The sequence below is a fragment of the Ruditapes philippinarum genome, unplaced genomic scaffold, assembly GCF_026571515.1.
Source record: "Ruditapes philippinarum isolate M1 unplaced genomic scaffold, ASM2657151v2 ctg8562_1_1_1_1, whole genome shotgun sequence".
NCBI classification, from domain to species: Eukaryota; Metazoa; Mollusca; class Bivalvia; order Venerida; family Veneridae; genus Ruditapes; species Ruditapes philippinarum.
The window spans coordinates 12,921-33,979 of record NW_026867116.1 but is presented as its reverse complement, the minus strand read 5'-3'; the positions used below and the strand labels follow the sequence as shown (position 1 = coordinate 33,979).

At 35.2% G+C, this 21,059-nt stretch overlaps 1 protein-coding gene across 1 annotated transcript; it reads left to right on the top strand.

The window, feature by feature from the left end:
• Positions 1–4,863: 4,863 nt before the first annotated feature.
• On the top strand, positions 4,864–15,351 carry LOC132734897 (muscarinic acetylcholine receptor M2-like; the record flags this gene model as incomplete). The annotated part of the gene is made up of 3 exons (XM_060721765.1): positions 4,864–5,176; positions 13,595–13,724; positions 14,818–15,351. Coding segments are annotated over exons 1-3 (977 nt in total), but the record flags the coding sequence as incomplete, so codon positions are not given.
• Between the last annotated feature and the right edge of the window lie 5,708 nt (positions 15,352–21,059).

Here is a 21,059-nt window from a genome sequence, read left to right as displayed (position 1 = left end):
AAAATGTTTTAAGCAGATGCAATATTTATTGGGAGGAAATTCACAGATTTCAAATATTCGAGAAATTTAACTGGACAAGTTTTTTCCAATACTCCTTTAGATTATTTTATAATATGGACGTGTTTACCTTTCAAAAAGATCCTTTAGATTTTTATTCTAATTTTAGAATGACCAATGACGTTCCTGGATTTCAGTTTGTAATTTAATAATTACCAATGGACATCCTTCTAATATTCAGTTCTTTCCGGTAAATTTTAAATGAAATTAAACCGATCTCAGACGGACTTCGTCCGAAAATACAATTTTTAAAAACTAGTCATACATAAATCTAGATTTCAAGGCACTTCTCCAGACAAATCTAAAGAAAACTATAAGGCAATGTGAAGTAAATAAAGAACAAAAACATTCAATAATAAAGAAAATTATAACTGATTAATTTCTTGTCTTTATATGCTTATGATATGAAAGTACCTAGAATGTTAACCATGTATAATTACTCTGCGATTATGTAATATTTCGCATTTAATGTAGATACGTTTGCCAACTACTTTTACCCCATATATCTGCGGTATGTGACGAAAACTTAAACCAACGTTTTATAATTTGCTTCCACTGATCTTTTATATACATTGTATCATAGTTTGGAGACCTTTCTGTTGAAAATGTGTCAGGGTTAAATCGTATACATATACATGCACAGTGCATTAACTGGAGTGCGAGTATTAGTTACCCGCACTCCAGAGCATATGCCCATTGATTGGCTCATTTTTGCTGTGGTTTACATATTGTGACGGCAGAGAAAGGGAAAGCGACAGAAATGTCATATTCAGATGTTTTTCATTGGTTCATTTTTGCCGGGGTTTCATATTGTGACAACAGGGAACGTGCTTTTATGTTATGACTATGATACAAAAGAGAAAGAACACCAAAACACTCGGCAATCTGATTAATACTCGGGGGCTACGCCCCCTCGTACAAATCAGATAGCCTCGTGTTTCGGTGCTCTTTCTATTACTTATAGCACATTGTAATCAGTGGTTAGCAACATTACGTATTCATTCGTCAGTCTTCTTTTAGACTGAAATTGTTAATGTATATAATAAAAGGATAATCATGTTGTAATAGCTTTTTGAGGACATGTTTTTGCTTATAGCACAATAGGACAATTGATCGTAGCAAAATAAATGGCCATAGAAAGCTATAACAGCATAATATTCCGTATTGTATTAGCGTGTTTCAAAATACATTCAGAAACAAATAATAAACCGTGAACAAATACCTTTTTATCATATACACATGTATAACCCATGCAATATACGAGGATTGATAAAACAATTCTTGGTTCGGCAGTCAGAGAAACCAACTAATGGTCTTACTTTTCAATATAATCGCCCTTTGTCCACATATGCTCCAACTTGTTTAACGCTTCAAAATATAACTCTCTATATTTGTCCTCAAAGAGCTCATTGGCCGCCTCCTGACACCTTCATTGCTTCCAAAACGTGTACCACGAAGCTTAGAAACAGGTAGAAGTCAGAGGGGGGCAAGTCCGGAGATCAGGGGATGGGGAAGAATTCAAACCTGCAGTCAGTTGCAGCAGCCATCGCAATTTGGGATGTGTGAGCTGGCGCATTGTGGTGCAGGAGAAGAACGCCTTGCGTCAGTTTGCCATTCCTTTTACGTGTTTATGTTACGACTGTGCTAAAGATAGTTAATTGTGATTATCCCCTGACTATCCCAAATTGAAGACATCATCTTCGCTGCTGCTGGCAACCCTTTTGCATATCTTTGAAGGGGGTAAGTTAGGGTTCTTCCACTGCATGTCCTGTTTTTTGGATTCTGGATCGAAGTGATGGACCCATGTTTCATCCTGAGTTACGATCATGCAGATAAAATCAGAATAATCCTCGTAGCGAGTCCAAAGATATCATGAAATATCAAGCCTGGTCCGTTTCTGGTCGCCTGTCAACTGTCTGGTGACCCATCTAGCGGAAACCAACGATATGCCATAGACTTCAGTCAGAATTGCCTGAACAGAACCAGAGCTTATACCCACTTCCCTAGCAATGCTTCGCAGGACTCGCCTTCTGTCGCACATGACCAGATCATGCACAGCTTCGGCATTGTCATCGGTGGTGGCCTCTTTTGGCCGCCTATGCCGCTCATCATCTCCAATGCTCTCCATACCCCTCTTAAATTCAGCAGCCCATTTTTTCACAGTGCTATAGGAAGGAGACTCCTTCCGAAGTGTATCCATGAAGTCTTCATTGATTTCCTTATGATATCCCTTTCTTTACACAGGTACTTAAAGGCGGCTCTGATTTCTCCAATTGGTCGAAATGACACACCCCTGTACTGATCAAAGTGTGTTTTATGTTTATCTGTGTTAAACCGCGTGTAACTCGGTCAGTTGCTTGTATCTTCAATAAGATATCATTGTATCATAGTTTGGGGGCCTTTCTGTTGAAAAAGTGTCAGAGTTAAATCGTATACATATACATGCACAGTGCGGTAACTGGAGTGCAGGTATCAGTTACCCGCACTCCAGATCATGCCCGTTGATTGGCTCATTTTTGCTGGGGTTTACATATTGTGACGGCAGAGAAAGGGAAAGCGGCAGAAATATCATATTCAGATGCTCGATCATTGGTTACTTTTTCCCGGGGTTTAAAATTGTGACAACAGGGAACGTGTTTTTATATTTGACTATGATACAAAAGAGAAAGAACACCAAAACACTCGGCAATCTGATTTATACTCGGGGGCTACGCCCCCTCATACAAATCAGATAGCCTCGTGTTTCGGTGCTCTTTCTATTACTTATCATAAGGTATCGAGTGTAAATGTCAGTGTAGTGTCTAGAAGTATATCGGGCCGAGAACTTTTTGATCATACCTCGTATATCAATTTTAAACTAGTTAAGATTTGTGTCAATTAGCTCTATTGTGATACGCTCTTTATACCCTCTGATTGTATATAATAATACTGTGACACCTGAATCAATATATTTTATAATTATCTCTAAAATATGAGACAATATACAAGAATGTCGTCTGCCCGTTCTGTAATAAACTCTTGGCATTATATAATTTTATACAGGCTCCAAATTGCCCTAAAGAATTTCGCATAAGACTCAAAATAAGTGTGTATTTTGTAAATTTTTGACCATGCCGTCGTCAATATATCCGAAATGCCATTTAGTGTTTGATGTCTCCAGACGACGAAGTATGTCAAATATGTTGTACTGTTCTGACATGTGTTTGCTAGGTCCTTGATATTTCTGAAAAAAATAGAGAAAAACAGAGTCCCTAAAAAAAGTGCAACACAACAAAATTGAAAGTGTTGCAGGCTCGGTTTGATTGAGCCTGTTCATGGACGGTACTGGAAAGTGCAAGTTACCGTCCACGCCTTGTAGCACCGGCTTCAGCAGTATTCAACATTTAACACGAAGATGATGAAATTTTGAATTTAGAAACATCCGCAGATGTGTTCATACGGCGGTTATCATGGAACCTTCAATGTGACACAGTAGTGCCATTCCATGAAAAGCGGCGTGACAGAAAATGTTTTGAATTCAATACAATTCATTCATTTCTGAGTATATTTTTTTTACAATCTATTGCATATCTCTGAAAATGTTTAAGCGAAGACATATTGAATGTTGCAGCCAACAATACGCATAGGAAGAATGTCGTTTCTTTAAAAAAAATTCAAAGCACTTATAAATGTTGAGCGGCACCTTTTCAAATACAATTACATAATTATACAATTAACAATGTACAACAAAAAACGTAAAGTTCTATGTTTTAATTTACTAACGCAAGAGGAGGTGTGTATGTGTGTCTGTGTGTGGGGTTTAGCCAAATTAGCCATAAAAGAAATATTACAAAAATAAAGTAAGAACACGTGATACAACCACATTGAGAAAACTTGTGTTTTATACATAATGTACATATACAAATGAAAAAAATTAAAAGCAGAAATTAATTCCGAAATTGTGCATATCGTTTAGGTACCACAACCAAAGATTGATTTATATATGAGATTTTTTTTGTTGTTGTTTTTTGTTGGTTTGTTTTTTGTTTGTTTTTTGTTGGTTTGTTTTTTGTTTGTTATTTTGAAAACTTATGAAAAAGCTTCAATTATCTACATTGTCTTTCTTATGTGGTTTCTAACGGTCCCTAAAATAACAAACACTTCAATAATGAACATTTCTACTTCTAAGTAATAACAATGCCGTTATGAACACATCGAAATAATAACATTATGATACATGATCAGTCATATAATAAAAAAAATTTAGTATTATAAATGACACTCATCTTATAACTGATGTTATTATTATACATGTATATACACTCATGTTTAAATAACGTATATAGTCAAATAAATAACAACTTCATATCAATATACAAATTGTCTTCTCATTGTATTATAATGATCGAATTAATAACATTTTACTATATATACTAGTCTACCGTCTAATTTACAACATTATATACATCTAATTAATAACATTATATAATAATCCAATTATTAAAATCATATTTAATATTTACTAATATCAATATTATTATAGGCCTAATGCATCTAATAGATAGCTTATTTGATCATCTAACTTAAAGCATTGTTACATTTGTATATGTGTAAATTAACCTGTATTTTTATATAGATATATGTAACATAAGCATCACCTTTTTATAACAATATGAAACATGTTCAATCTACACATAAGTCATGAAAATTATTGGATAAATGAAAGGTGAGCTCTCGTAAGTAACAAATAAGCTACACTACGGCAGATTATTAAGCTAGATTCGCAGATATCGCCACCATAGACTCAGAAGTCGTCTGCAAAGCAAAATGTCGTCCGGATTAAATTTTACTAATTCGTCTTTAATTTCGACGGGTTCCCGTATCACTTGGGACAAAGCCCTTGTTGCGCTTCTTCTGTACGCAATTACGCTCGTGACAATTATTGGAAACGTGTTTGTGTTGATTGCCGTAAAAATGAATAAAAAGTTGCAGACGACTTTTAATTATTATATAGTAAATTTGGCGATTACTGACGTAGCTGTTGCCGTGACTGCGATGAGTTTTATGGCTACACATACTGTCCTAGGGTACTGGCCATTTGGAGAAGCTCTCTGTGCTCTTTGGATTTTCTTTGACTATGGTAAGAAAAGAATATTTTTTAATAATTATAATAACAATTACATAAATTATATACATGAATATACATTTTTTGAATACCTTTTTAAGGACACCTACTTAATACAAATAATGCAACATATAATTAATTGTATTGACATTGAATTGCATTTGGGTACGTAACGCATTTACTTTGCATATGTAAAGGAATTTGCAAATAAATTTAGTAAATGATAAAATAGTCAAAATATGTTGCCTGAAGAGATTAAATTATGGCCAAAATGAGCAACAGAAAAATATATATAATAAATTCGTCACTATCAAAGGAAATAAATAACAAAATACACGTATAAATACTTAAACTCACTTTACACTGAAACGTTTTTACAAAGTACATATGCATTTCAAAATATTCATATTAAATTTTCTTGCATCGATATGGCATCGATTTGCCAAATCAATACTGACCACCAAATGAAGCATAAATGAAACATTCATAAAAATATTATTATGCATAATTAAGATAACACATTTTTAAATAGTTTTTTTCTTTCTGAGTATAGTATAGTATTCAGGATGGAAATTTGATATCTATTGCATATCTTTGGAATAACCATAATTTCTTTAGTTATCTTCTCTTAAAAAGCTCAATTTTAGGAACAGATACTTAAAAAATGAGGAACGTGGCCCAAGTTGTTTTATTTTCATAAATTTGTTTCAATAAATGATTATATTTAACAATACAAAATTAAGAATACATGTACATGTTTACGGTTTCCTGAATAACTAATTTAAAAGATTGTTCTGCAAATGACCGACTACTAACTCTACTTCATTTCTGAATTACATGTGAGAGACAAAATAACCATTTGACTTAATGTCTGTGATCAACTGTAATTTGTGGAATATCTTACCATAACCTCACGCGTTATCGTAATATGATACGGTACAATTACAATAGTATGCCACCATAAATTTTCAACTTATCATTGACAATCATTGAACAAGTCACGGAATTTCGTGGAACCTTTTCACGGCAATAAGTAAAATTGCATCCTCTAACAGCAAAACATCACTTAAGACTAATGAATCTTAAATAACGTTGTATGAAAAATCTCATACCAGCAACTACTGTCTTCAATTACTTAATGTGTCTGTCGGATACGGGGTAAGATTTTGAATTATCGCCATTTTCTGTACCAACATGCAATTAAAGGGGTTGTACGGGGTGATTTTCGTAGATAAATGACGTTGTACGGGGTGATTTTCGTAGATAATTGACGTTGTACGGGGTGATGTTCGTATCTAAATGACGTTTTACGGGGTGATGTTCGTAGCTGAATGACGTTTTATGGGGAGATGTTCGTAGCTAAATGACGTTGTATGGGGTGATGTTCGTAGCTAAATGACGTTGTACGGGGTGATGTTCCTAGCTAAATGACGTTGTACGGGGTGATGTTTGTAGCTAAATGACGTTTTACGGGGTGGCTGTGACTAAAAAAAGGATTGGAGCACCACACTAAATACCGTATTCCGGTATATACCGTACAAGGCGCTTGAATGATAAAATGCTAAAATCTTTATTATTTAGTATTTAGTCTTTATTACTTTAGTATTTTTACCCAACGGAATGAACTGTAACAGGTCTAATTCATCTTCTCACACAGAATCAAATACGTGATCAAGGAAAAATATTTAAAAATATAATATTAAAAAAAAAGATATTTGTCTATTTTGTGATCGTGATTTCTGCAAGCGTCTAGAGGTACTGCTCCAATCCTGTATTGAGCTAAATCTCTCCAGGGTGATGTTCGTAGATAAATGACGATGTAACGAGGTACATGTATGTAGCTAAATGGCGTTGTACGGGGTGATTTTGGTAGCTTAATAACGTTGTATGAGATTATGTTTGTAGCGAAATGACGTGAATGACAAAATTTGATCTAAAAATATAGATCAACACTTACAATGTAGAGCCCATGAATAAGTATTGTCCAAGGATTACAGGCCCTGCATGAGTATTGTTCAAGGGATACATGCTATGAATGAGTATTGCCCAAGTGGTACAGGCCCTGAATAAGTATTGTTCAAGGGATACATGCCATGAATGAGTATTGCCCAAGGGGTACAGGTCCTGAATGAGTATTGTTCAAGGGATACATGCCATGAATAAGTATTGTTCAAGGGATACATGCCATGAATAAGTATTGTTTAAGGGATACATGCCATGAATGAGTATTGCCCAAGGGGTACAGGCCCTGAATAAGTATTGTTCAAGGGATACATGCCATGAATGAGTATTGCCCAAGGGGTACAGGCCCTGAATAAGTATTGTTCAAGGGATACATGCCATGAATAAGTATTGTTCAAGGATTTCAGGCCCTGAATGAGTATTGTTCAAGGGATACATGCCATGAATAAGTATTGTTCAAGGGATACATGCCATGAATAAGTATTGTTTAAGGGATACATGCCATGAATGAGTATTGCCCAAGGGGTACAGGCCCTGAATAAGTATTGTTCAAGGGATACATGCCATGAATGAGTATTGCCCAAGGGGTACAGGCCCTGAATAAGTATTGTTCAAGGGATACATGCCATGAATAAGTATTGTTCTAGGATTACAGGCCCTGAATGAGTATTGTTCAAGGGATACATGCCATGAATAAGTATTGTTCAAGGGTACAGGCCCTGAATAAGTATTGCTCAAGGGATACATGCCATGTATAAGTATTGTTCAAGGATTACAGGCCTGAATGAGTATTGTTCAAGGGATACATGCCATGAATAAGTATTGTTCAAGGGATACAGGTCATGAATAAGTATTGCCCAAGGGTACAGGCCCTGAATGAGTATTGCCCAAGGGGTACAGGTCCTGAATGAGTATTGTTCAAGGGATACATGCCATGAATAAGTATTGTTCAAGGGGTACATGCCATGAATAAGTATTGTTCAAGGGATACAGGTCATGAATAAGTATTGCCCAAGGGGTACAGGCCCTGAATGAGTATTGTTCAAGGGGTACAGGCCCTGAATGAGTACTGTTCAAGGGATACATGCCATGAATAAGTATTGTTCAAGGGGTACATGCCATGAATAAGTATTGTTAAAGGGATACATGCCATGAATAAGTATTGTTCAAGGGTACAGGCCCTGAATGAGTATTGTTCAAGGGATACATGCCATGACTAAGTATTGTTCAACGGATACATGCCATGAATAAGTATTGTTCAAGGGATACAGGTCATGAATAAGTATTGTTCAAGGGGTACAGGCCCTGAATGAGTATTGCCCAAGGGGTACAGGCCCTGAATGAGTATTGTTCAAGGGATACATGCCATGAATAAGTATTGTTCAAGGGGTACATGCCATGAATAAGTATTGTTCAAGGGATACAGGTCATGAATAAGTATTGCCCAAGGGGTACAGGCCCTGAATGAGTATTGCCCAAGGGGTACAGGTCCTGAATGAGTATTGTTCAAGGGATACATGCCATGAATAAGTATTGTTCAAGGGGTACATGCCATGAATAAGTATTGTTCAAGGGATACAGGTCATGAATAAGTATTGCCCAAGGGGTACAGGCCCTGAATGAGTATTGTTAAAGGGGTACAGGCCCTGAATGAGTACTGTTCAAGGGATACATGCCATGAATAAGTATTGTTCAAGGGGTACATGCCATGAATAAGTATTGTTAAAGGGATACATGCCATGAATAAGTATTGTTCAAGGGTACAGGCCCTGAATGAGTATTGTTCAAGGGATACATGCCATGACTAAGTATTGTTCAACGGATACATGCCATGAATAAGTATTGTTCAAGGGATACAGGTCATGAATAAGTATTGTTCAAGGGGTACAGGCCCTGAATGAGTATTGCCCAAGGGGTACAGGCCCTGAATGAGTATTGTTCAAGGGATACATGCCATGAATAAGTATTGTTCAAGGGGTACATGCCATGAATAAGTATTGTTCAAGGGATACATGCCATGAATAAGTATTGTTCAAGGGTAAAGGCCCTGAATGAGTATTGTTCAAGGGGTACAGGCCCTGAATGAGTATTGCCCAAAGGGTACAGGCCCTGAATGAGTATTGTTCAAGGGGTACATGCCATGAATAAGTATTGTTCAAGGGATACAGGTCATGAATAAGTATTGCCCAAGGGGTACAGGCCCTGAATGAGTATTGTTCAAGGGGTACAGGCCCTGAATGAGTATTGTTCAAGGGATACATGCCATGAATAAGTATTGTTCAAGGATTACAGGCCCTGCATGAGTATTGTTCAAGGGATACATGCCATGAATAAGTATTGTTCAAAGGGTACAGGCCCTGAATAAGTATTGTTCAAGGGATACAGGTCATGAATAAGTATTGCCCAAGGGGTACAGGCCCTGAATGAGTATTGTTCAAGGGTACAGGCCCTGAATGAGTACTGTTCAAGGGATACATGCCATGAATAAGTATTGTTCAAGGGGTACAGGCCCTGAATAAGTATTGTTCAAGGGATACATGCCATGTATAAGTATTGTTCAAGGATTACAGGCCCTGCATGAGTATTGTTCAAGGGATACATGCCATGAATAAGTATTGTTCAAGGGGTACATGTCATGAATAAGTATTGTTCAAGGGATACAGGTCATGAATAAGTATTGCCCAAGGGGTACAGGCCCTGAATGAGTACTGTTCAAGGGATACATGCCATGAATAAGTATTGCCCAAGGGGTACAGGCCCTGAATGAGTATTGCCCAAGGGGTACAGGTCCTGAATGAGTATTGTTCAAGGGATACATGCCATGAATAAGTATTGTTCAAGGGGTACATGCCATGAATAAGTATTGTTCAAGGGATACAGGTCATGAATAAGTATTGCCCAAGGGGTACAGGCCCTGAATGAGTATTGTTCAAGGGCTACAGGCCCTGAATGAGTACTGTTCAAGGGATACATGCCATGAATAAGTATTGTTCAAGGGGTACATGCCATGAATAAGTATTGTTCAAGGGATACATGCCATGAATAAGTATTGTTCAAGGGTAAAGGCCCTGAATGAGTATTGTTCAAGGGGTACATGCCATGAATAAGTATTGTTCAAGGGATACATGCCATGAATAAGTATTGTTCAAGGGATACAGGTCATGAATAAGTATTGTTCAAGGGGTACATGCCATGAATAAGTATTGTTCAAGGGATACAGGTCATGAATAAGTATTGCCCAAGGGGTACAGGCCCTGAATGAGTATTGTTCAAGGGGTACAGGCCCTGAATGAGTACTGTTCAAGGGATACATGCCATGAATAAGTATTGTTCAAGGGGTACATGCCATGAATGAGTATTGTTCAAGGGGTACAGGCCCTGAATGAGTATTGTTCAAGGGATACATGCCATGAATAAGTATTGTTCAAGGGATACATGCCATGAATAAATATTGTTCAAGGGATACAGGTCATGAATAAATATTGCCCAAGGGGTACAGGCCTGAATGAGTATTGTTCAAGGGGTACAGGCCCTGAATGAGTATTGCCCAAAGGGTACAGGCCCTGAATGAGTATTGTTCAAGGGATACATGCCATGAATAAGTATTGTTCAAGGGATACAGGTCATGAATAAGTATTGCCCAAGGGGTACAGGCCCTGAATGAGTATTGTCCAAGGGGCACAGGCCCTGAATAAATATTGTCCAAGGGATACTGGCCCGTAGTAAGTATTTGTCCAAGGGGTACTGGCCCCGGATGAATATTTTCCAAGGGTTATTGGCCCTGAATGAGTATTATCCCATAGGTACTGGCCACGAATGGGGATTTTCAAAGGGGTAGTGGGCCTTGATAAGTATTGCCCAAGGGGTACAGGCCCTGAATGAGTATTGTCCAAGGGGCACAGGCCCTGAATAAATATTGTCCCATGGGTACTGGCCCTGAATGATCTCCCATAAATATATTGGCTCTGAATAAGTAATGTCCTAGGGCTTGAAATTATAATTTACTTGAACCTACCGATTCTGCTCTTTGGTTTATTAACCTCTTAATGTTGCACACGAAGAAACACGTCAATATTTCTAATGGATCACTTGTGTTTTTGTTCAGATGATATTGCGACTGAATATGTTCATTCCGGTAGCATCCTGTGATGTCATTTGGTAGTAATTTGTTTTTCACTTCTTTCCGTTGCTAATATTAAAAGACATGCTAAAACTGATCAGATCATTAGGTAAAAATGTACAACAGGTAAATTCCTTTTGCTGTTAACATGTTGAATCAATAATATGTATCCATTCTAAGAAGACATTGGCATATGTAAAACTGACAATTGACAAAATGCATGAATAAATGATAACAATCCTTTGAATTTGGTTTAAACATATTTATTTGATATATTATCATTATGTATGTAGACCAGCATTTACACAATACAAATTGGGGTTGAGCAGCAAGCTATTTAAGATTTTAAAAATATTTTCCAAAACGTTTCATAACGCCTTCGATCACAAGCCGCTGACTTCTTCACAAATTTGTAAATCAATGAATTTCATTACCTAACTTGCTCTTTTCTGTTGATTGACGGCCTTCAAAATGTCATCTAGATATGACAAGGAAAACAGATAATATATAGTTCTAAATATGGAAAAGAGGACACGTTTATTAAAAAAAAATCAACGAGTTAATGATTGGTTAAGATAGCCAGGAGTCGATCAAAGAATTCCGGTTTGCAACAGAATCTGCGATTGACGCGGCCAGAGTAGCGTGTTAGGATAAATGCGGGAAAGTTTTTTCCACCCGTTGACAGGGCAAGATATTTGAAACTGGAGGTAAAAAATAGTGAATTCTAGAAAATTTTAGGGTGTTTACATTGCATTAAGACACTTAAGTGTTTTTTTTATAATAAACCGAAAACATCTTTCATAAACATGTGATTCATTCTACCCCGTTTGCCAATTGAACAGGTTTAACTTCCACATTTATATTTGATGGGCAAGCTCGGACATTTTTAGTAGGACCACGGTGCATATCTATATCGGTATCCTCTTTGCGATATTTACTCAAACAGTACCCTCTTTGCACATATACAGGCCATTCTCTGCTCAAAACAAACCAGCAATGGATAACAATCCAAAGAAATTTCATTGTAACGAGGAAAGGACGTGTATCATGTGGTAAAGTAGAAAACTACGGAACACTAGTTTATTCTATTAATGTGTTGTTTTTTCATGTGCCGATGTTTCAATTATTGTAACTTCACAATAAGCTACATAAAATCGACAAGTCTAGCCTTGCCCACCGCCTCGACATATATTTCATATTACAGTGTTCATTTATATATCATCTTCAGCAAAATTGCAGTTATCTATCAAAAATAAATGTAGAATTCATAAAAAACACCCTACTTTCTGTTTTGCAGCGGCACGGGCTACCTCTTTGCAATTGATTTTTTGAATTACCTCTCCAGTTTCTATCTCATAAACTTTATTTGAACCAAGTCTTGTCGTATTCATTTGGTCAAATGTAGATCATTACAATAACAGACACGGCATCTACGTGAATGTTTGATTCAATATCTTGTTTTGTGAAAATAACACAATTTGTTTTACCCTATATCTGATATGTTATACTGAATAATTGAGCCGTGTCACGACAAAACCAATATAGTGCGTTTGCGACCAGCATAGATCCAGACCAGCCTGCGCATCCGCGCAGTCTGATCAGGATCCATGCTGTTCGCTATCAGTTTCTCTACTTGTAATAGGGTTTGTAAGCGAACAGCATGGATCCTGATCAGACTGCGCGGATGCGCAGGCTGGTCTGGATCCATGCTGATCGCAAACCCATTACGTTGGTTTTGTCGTGACACGGCTCATATAATGAAGGTATATAGTAATTACAATACTTTTGCTTGATCCATTAGAAATAATGAACAATCTGGTAGATTTCTAGTTTAACATTGATTATTTAAGATTTCAGGTATAACGTTTGCGTTGATATTTACATTAATTCTTATAGATTTCAGGTAAGAAATAAGCATCGATATTTACATTGATTCTTTTAAATTTCAGGCATGTCATTTGCGTTGATAGTTACATTGATTTTTTTGTATTACATTTGCGTTGGTATTAACATTGGTTCTTATTACATTTGCATTGGTATTAACATTGGTTCTTTTAGATTTAGGTATGGCATTTGCGTTGGTTTTTAAATGCAATGTTTATTCTTTTAGATTTCAGGTATTATAGCCTTTGCATTGGTTAAAACATTGATTTCATGTTTTCAGGCATGACATTTACGTCGGTATTTACATTGATTCTTTTAGATTTCAGGTATGGCCTTTGCGTTGGTATTTTCATTGATATTTTAGATTTTAGACATGTCATTTGTGTCGGAATTTGTGCATCTGTTCTTATGTGATATAAGGAATAAGATTTTCATCAGGATTTACATTGATTCTAATATAATTTCAGGTATGACATTCGTATCAGTATTCACATTGATTCTTATATCAGTGGACAGATATTGGAGCGTCAAGTGGAGTGTTCATTATAGAACGTATCATACAAAACGAAAATGCATCATTTCTATTGTTTTTGTGTGGTAAGATATGTTGTACTTTGTTTTTTTATTTATATAATGGACTTTTGAAATTATTGACTCGGGGTCAATAGGCCATTTTGTCAATGGTTAGTTTCTAAATGTAATAATGTTAATTATAATAGACGTTAGAGAACAGCTGTTCTACAATTAGCACATTTTTCATAAGTATTTCAAATATTGATAAAGAAATCAGTTAGAAACATTTTTTTTTATAAAATGTTGCTTGAAAGAAAAATATATGTTGATTAAGTTGTAAGTGATATAGTAAGAATATTTTTTGATGAATACTGATATTTTGTTGTTGAACAATTCATTATCTGCTACATTAAACATATGAGCCGTGTCACGAGAAAACCAACAGAGTGCGTTTGCGATCAGCATGGATCCAGATCAGCCTGCGCATCCGTGCAGTCTGATCAGGATCCCTGCTGTTCGCTATCAGTATCTCTACTTGTAATAGGGTTGGTAAGCGAACAGCATGGATCCTGATCAGGCTGTGCGGACGCGCAGGCTGGTCTGTAGCCATGCTGGTCACAAACCCACTATGTTGGTTTTGTCGTGACGCGGCTCACATGTAATATCGAAACATGTATCTCACACTTGACAACAATATCAATGTATAATTCTTTCACGAATTATTGTTATGTGTGATCAGTACTATATCATTGTATAACAGACCTTCTTTTGAAAAATAACAGTTCTGAATAACATATCTGAATAGTTGATACAATCATTACAAAGTCTTTCATTTCTTGAAATACTTAAAAAGTTTAATTAAACCTTCAATATGGCGTGAATGTTGTATATTTTGAACATAAGGTCATTAATGAATTATCGATTTATTGAATTTTATCAGAGAAACGTTGTAAAACGGGATTTTTTTTTTTAAAAAAGGGAAATTTCAACAACACATTTTCTCTTCCAGGACAACTGTTTAAGTGTATAAATCACACATCATAACTAGTGTAAAGGGAATAGAGGGAGTTCTTTATTAGCGTTTTATCAATAGATAATCGTATATTCGTAATAATACTTTGCATTAGTTTTCAATAAAAATGTTTTTCGTTCTCATTTATGATTATTCATATTTCAGGTTGTTTATGTTGAGTCTTTGGGTACCACCATGGGTATTAGATAGGGTAAGGTACAGCGAGCCGGGAACCTGCTTTTGGGATCCATCATTAAACAAGGAATTCGTGTTTATCGTTGCCATACTTGGTCACCATGGCCCGTATTGCATCATGATTTTCTGCTACGCTCACGTGTTCTTGTTCATGCATAAACGCAGAAAAATTGTAGACACCACAATAGCAAGATCTCAGTCATCTACACAAGTTCAAAATACACAAAGTGTTAACCAGACCAGTATTTCAAGGCCGGTACAAACACCGAGAATATTAAAAGTACAGCCTGTCAGAGCATTTTCGCCACCACCATCTACTAACAGATCAACAGAATTTTCGAATAATCACGTGACTGTCAGCTACCTTAGAGTGCCTGAAAACGGCATGACAGTATCATCAGAAGCGGCTTCAGGGTCTGAGGACAATCGGACTATCCCGGGAGCTGACAATCGGATGGCTCGAGACCGTAAAGTGTTTGTAACATTGACATATATAATGATTGGGTACGCGGTACTTTGGCTGCCGTTTCATATCGTTTTTGATATCAGTATCATAGACCCGACAATAGTCCCGGAGCAAGTGCTCAATATGGCCTTTTGGATGGCATATTTCAATTCAACAATAAACCCAATCTTGTATAACTTTAGCAGCGTGGAATTCAGAAAGTCGTTTAAACGGATTTTGATTCGGTGTAAATGTTGAGGTTTCCTTTACTTTAAGTATTGGTAGATCTAGTATTAGCTTTCTTTTGTTGATGATGATGATGATGATGATGATGATGATGATGATTATCATGATGATGATGATGATGATGATGATGATGATGATGATGATGATGATGATCAGAAGTAATCAATATGTATATAATTAATAGGTATTATTATCAGAAAGCCTAATTTTTTTCATAACTTTTGTTCGACAGGTCACGAAAATAACAATAATTATAAGGCTTATTTACCTGTAATTCGTAACCATTAGAAACGTCTTTAAAGAAGATTGACAAAAGCGAATAATGGTTCAGCTGGTGATAAATAAGAAGGAGATTGTAAAACTTTTCATATTCTATTAGTCATATTTGTATCTTGTTTTTTACTGCACGAGTTGATTACATGCACATATAAAACAAGCTAGATAGCATTTCCCAACATACGATGTCACAAAGAGGACATATGAAAACTTTTATTTATTATTAAGTACGCATGCGTCAACTATTACGTGGTTTTACGGTAGTTATTACGCGCGCACGCAATAGCTTTTATGTGCATTCGCAATAGCTTTTACATGCACACGCGATAATTATATCATGCACACTTGAAAGACCACGCGATGCATACCTACGTAATATTAACGCGTGTGCACTTAATACATATTGTTTGAGCACTTAATCACATATTGCGGGATCACGCAATAGCTATAACATGTACACGAAAGAAAATAGAGTGGAGTGGTGGCCTAGAGGTTAAGATGTCTGCCTCTCAACCCAAGGGTCATTGGTTTGAGCCCTACTCGGGTCACGATCATGTATCTTTATATAACACCGGTACTGGTTTGCTCTAGGATGCAGACTTGGACGTGATTAATATAAATTGCAAGAACTTGTGTCGCTATTGAGCTTAAATAAATTCGTTTAAGCTAAGCTATGGCGAGGTCATGTTATACTATATTGCGTGCAAATGTAATATTTATCGCGTTCACAGCTTTCCTAAATCCCATTAATGGCACAGTATTTGCAAATTATTGATATATCATTTTTGCGTTGATATTGCGCACTGGTTTGTCGCTGTATTGGAATTTTGGAAACATAACTCTTACAAGTTAGAGCTGACTTTGATCAAGATAGGAATAAATTTTTTAATGACACCAAACAACACAAATATTCACTTTTTTAAACTCTTAGAAAGAATGTAACCAAATAATTGAAGATACTGATAATATCTTTATACACAAAATTGCTCATTACCACTTATTTACCTACAGCACGTTTACTACCTCCTATTTTAAATAGACTGTTTATAGCTATTTATCATTTTTAGGGGAGATTTTTATACTAGTAAACGTACTAACTAAATAGCAAAAGGTGAAGGTCATGGTCAGTCAGCATGGGCATGGCGGCTGATCTTGGTCCTCTTTCGTCGCAGAGCTAGATTCTCCTTTATGGCGGATTAAATCATTAATTGAGCCGCTTCACGAAAAAACCAGCATAATGGGTTTGCGACCAGCATGGATCCAGACCAGCCTGCGCGTCCGTGCAGTCTGATCAGGATCCATGCTGTTCGCTTTCAGTTTCTCTACTTGTTATATGGTCTGTAAGCGAACAGCATGGATCCTGATCAGACGGCGCGGATGTGCAGGCAGGTCTGGATCCATGCTGGTCGCAAACCCATTATTTGGTTGTTTTGTCGTGACGCAGCTCAATTTATGAACATTACATGGTGCATAAGGGTAACGTTGTATGTAGAATATAAATGCATTTAATCAATATAAATCACCTACTTTGCAATCATACATATCAAAGACTTTTGTTTAGTCATAAGTCATATTGAACAAAAGTTCAATCATTTTTAAACGAATTTTGATGTTGAATTTCTCTTGAAGGGATAACTATTCTTTTAATAGTAAATGATCAATAAATTTATTAAACTTAATATCACTTGATGAAAGAAATTTACGTTTCTTGTAATGATATGCCTCGTGTTCTTTACGTGATTAATATTTTTGTATTGATGGTGTTTATTAAAAGAAATCAAGAAAAAAAACTAGTTTTTTTAATACTTTTTTGTATTATTTGTATTGATTTGCTACCAAGCCAATTCATAGCTAGATGTATAATATAACTTAACCTTTCGAAAAAAAAGTATCATTTGACATGAAATATTACATAATTTTTTATAAACTTTCAGCGTTTGCACAACGTAATATTCCAATGGCAATCATTATTTGTTAAAATTTTATAAATTTAGCCACGTTTTCATTTCCAGAGTCCAAAAAAATCAATATCAAATCAGTATCTTTGCCCATATAGCCTCGTTTTTATTCGAGTCAAAAAACTGTATATGAAATACATAAATAGCATGCTTTATCTTGCCAAGTTTTCATTGTTTTAGAGTTGAATAAATCCTTATTTTACTTGAAGTAACAAAGTTTGGTCAAAATGTTAAAAAATGGTGGTGTGGCCACATAAAACAAGACTGATTCTATTGGACAATAATATGATGTTATCATTCCTTGTTGAGAACAATATGAATTCTATTGTACGAGAGCACAGTTGGCAGAACTTTATTTTAACGAGGTGCTAGCCGAGTCAGATATAGGCTTAACACCTGTGGAGGAGTCCAATATAATCAATATTGAACTCAGCATGGAATAATAATATCATATAATTATATGTGTACATGTACATAGTAAGTTTGTGTATATTAAGTTATTATAGATGTATAACAAAGTATAAGTGTTCAATATTGCAAGATAATTAATGTATCTTATGTGGCATCAGGTGCTGAAAAGCAGAATAACATTTGATGACATTCCTTTTGTGCATATAATCGGTATTATTTTACGTCATTATGTTCTAAATTTGCTTTTTATCATAGAATCTAAAAGTAGGCATAAGCAGTCATGTTATTAGTAATACGAGTCGTATGTACGTGAAAGAAATCAAGAAACAAATATTTGAATATCTAATTTAACAGGTTTTGCAATCAGGGTTTGTATATCGTATTGTACAAGTAAATATGTTGTTTCTGAAGAGATGTATATGTACATGTATGTTTTGTATCAAGTTTTATTTTATCGAAAATAAAGCAGTGAATGAATCTTTTCTTTCCAAATTTAATGTTAGGAAGTCGTTTACTTGTAACATAGTTTAAATGGTATTGTAATGTGTATGTAGATGTTTTTGTGAAAGCAAATATACTTGATATTGACCCATTCACAAGTCAATGTAGTCGAATAAGAATAAAAAAATAAAAATAACCAGTATTTTTTTATTACAATACGTCTTTTAGATATAAATGTGATTCACCATTTTAAGAAGAAAACTATTTTGAAAGTATTCAAGGGTACATATTATAACCGTTATAACCATCTGAACAAAAGTTCTTCTTTTCTTCACACGACAATTCCATTTAGGCTCTTCTGAATGATGACTTAGATGTTGGACGGACATGTACTTTGAATAAAGATTTCTCGACACTACTTATCCTTATTCTTGAATATTAATCAAAGCAAATATGATTTATGTTTTCGTATATCATTGTTTACTATTCTAACCCTATCAGTGGTAGCCTACCTCTTTTCCTTACAGTTGCTTATAGCGGTTAGCGACACGAGTACTTAACATCTCTGTTAATGTCCTTTTGTGTTATTTTTTAGGATATTTTTTCTTGTTCCGGCTCTTTTTATCACTTTTATAATTATAATTCATAATAATATTTCTTTAAAATTAATCGAATACTGGGTACTGTGAGTGTTGTTTTGATAATTGAATGTTGTCATAAGTATCTTTATAAAAACACATGCAATACTCTTTAATATACACCCCCCCCCCCACACACACACACACATGGCGAAAAAAGAGTTTAAACGCCGATTTTGTACCATTCTTTTCAGAAAACGATTTGTCAGCTAAACTTACTACGTGATTGATTGATTAAGCCAATATGTATAACCTGGAGCGAAGCCAATACAAGCATATACATTACCCAATATTAGCTGATACTAAGCCAATATTAGCAATAATAGCCGTACGAAGCCAATATTTGACGTTATGGAGCCAATATTAGCTGGTGTTAACATATAGCCTTACCAATTTTAACTCTGATAATTGATAAAAAGAATGATTCATGAAGAATATTATATCAAATTATCATAATAATTTAAGATGGCAAAGTGACCATTTTTACTGAAATAAGATCTGACGTCCATTAGCTTTACAAAGCAGTTTGCACTTAGCATAGAGTATAGAACAGGAAGGAATTTTAATAAACTACAAATCAAATGTGGTCAGTGCGTATAAACAAAATAAATAGTTCGATTATAAGAAACATATCTTTAAATAAAATTATGACAAATAATATATTATTAACTTTTGTGAAAAATTTGTATTTCACTCGTTATTTACATAGTTACACAATGCTTTTCAAATTTTATTTTTACACATTTGTTTCAGTATTAAGCAATAGTTATGATAAAAAAATCCCAGTATTTTCACATTTTGTTACAAATCTGAGACATTTTACACTCAAGATTACACCATATATTACTATTAAATTTTATAATTTACATAAGGCGGTGCTAAGGGGGTGATTAATAGTAGTTTGTTTTTATTTACGGATGCCTTCCATAAAGAGGTCTGATTTTCAGTCCAAAGATGCCTATAAGTGTAAATAATTATAATTAGAGCCCAATGACAGAAGACAGTGATTTATACTCTATAAATCAATAAAGAATTAAATTAAACATCTTTTAAAATGTTTAAAAATCTGTGTAATAAAGTTCTTTCTTGCTTTTGCCACTGTTTTTGCAAGGATTTCAATAGTATAAATAATAAACACTAGTGTTTGCATTAAAGGCTTTTGCAACAAATTCTGTGAAAACCAAAAGATTATTATTCTTATTTCGGAGTATTGTGTCTACTTTTCACGAAAACCCGAATAATAAGTACATTAATCAATTTACCACCAACTGAAAAATACAGTCAAGTATTTGTTGTTTTTTTTTCAATAATTTATAATAAGCGCTCTGAGATGTACATTTTATGGACTGTTGAAGAACATAATTGTATCATAATAACATATGACTGTATATTAGCGTATGCTTACTTGATCATATCATGTTAAACTTGTATCATAGTTTGGAGACCTTTCTGTTGAAAATATGTCAGGGTTAAATCGTATACATATACATGCACAGTGCGTTAACTGGAGTGCGGGTATTAGTTATTCGCACTCCAGAGCATGCCCATTGATTGGCTCATTTTTGCTGGGGTTTACATATTGTGACGACAGAGAAAGGGAAAGCGACAGAAATGTCATATTCAGATGTTCGTTCATTGGTTCATTTTTGCCGGCCGGTTTCATATTGTGAAACAGGGAACGTGCTTTTATGTTTGACTATGATACAAAAAAGAGAAAGAACACCAAAACACTCGTCAATCTGATTAATACTCGGGGGCTACGCCCCCTCGTACAAATCAGATAGTCTCGTGTTTCGG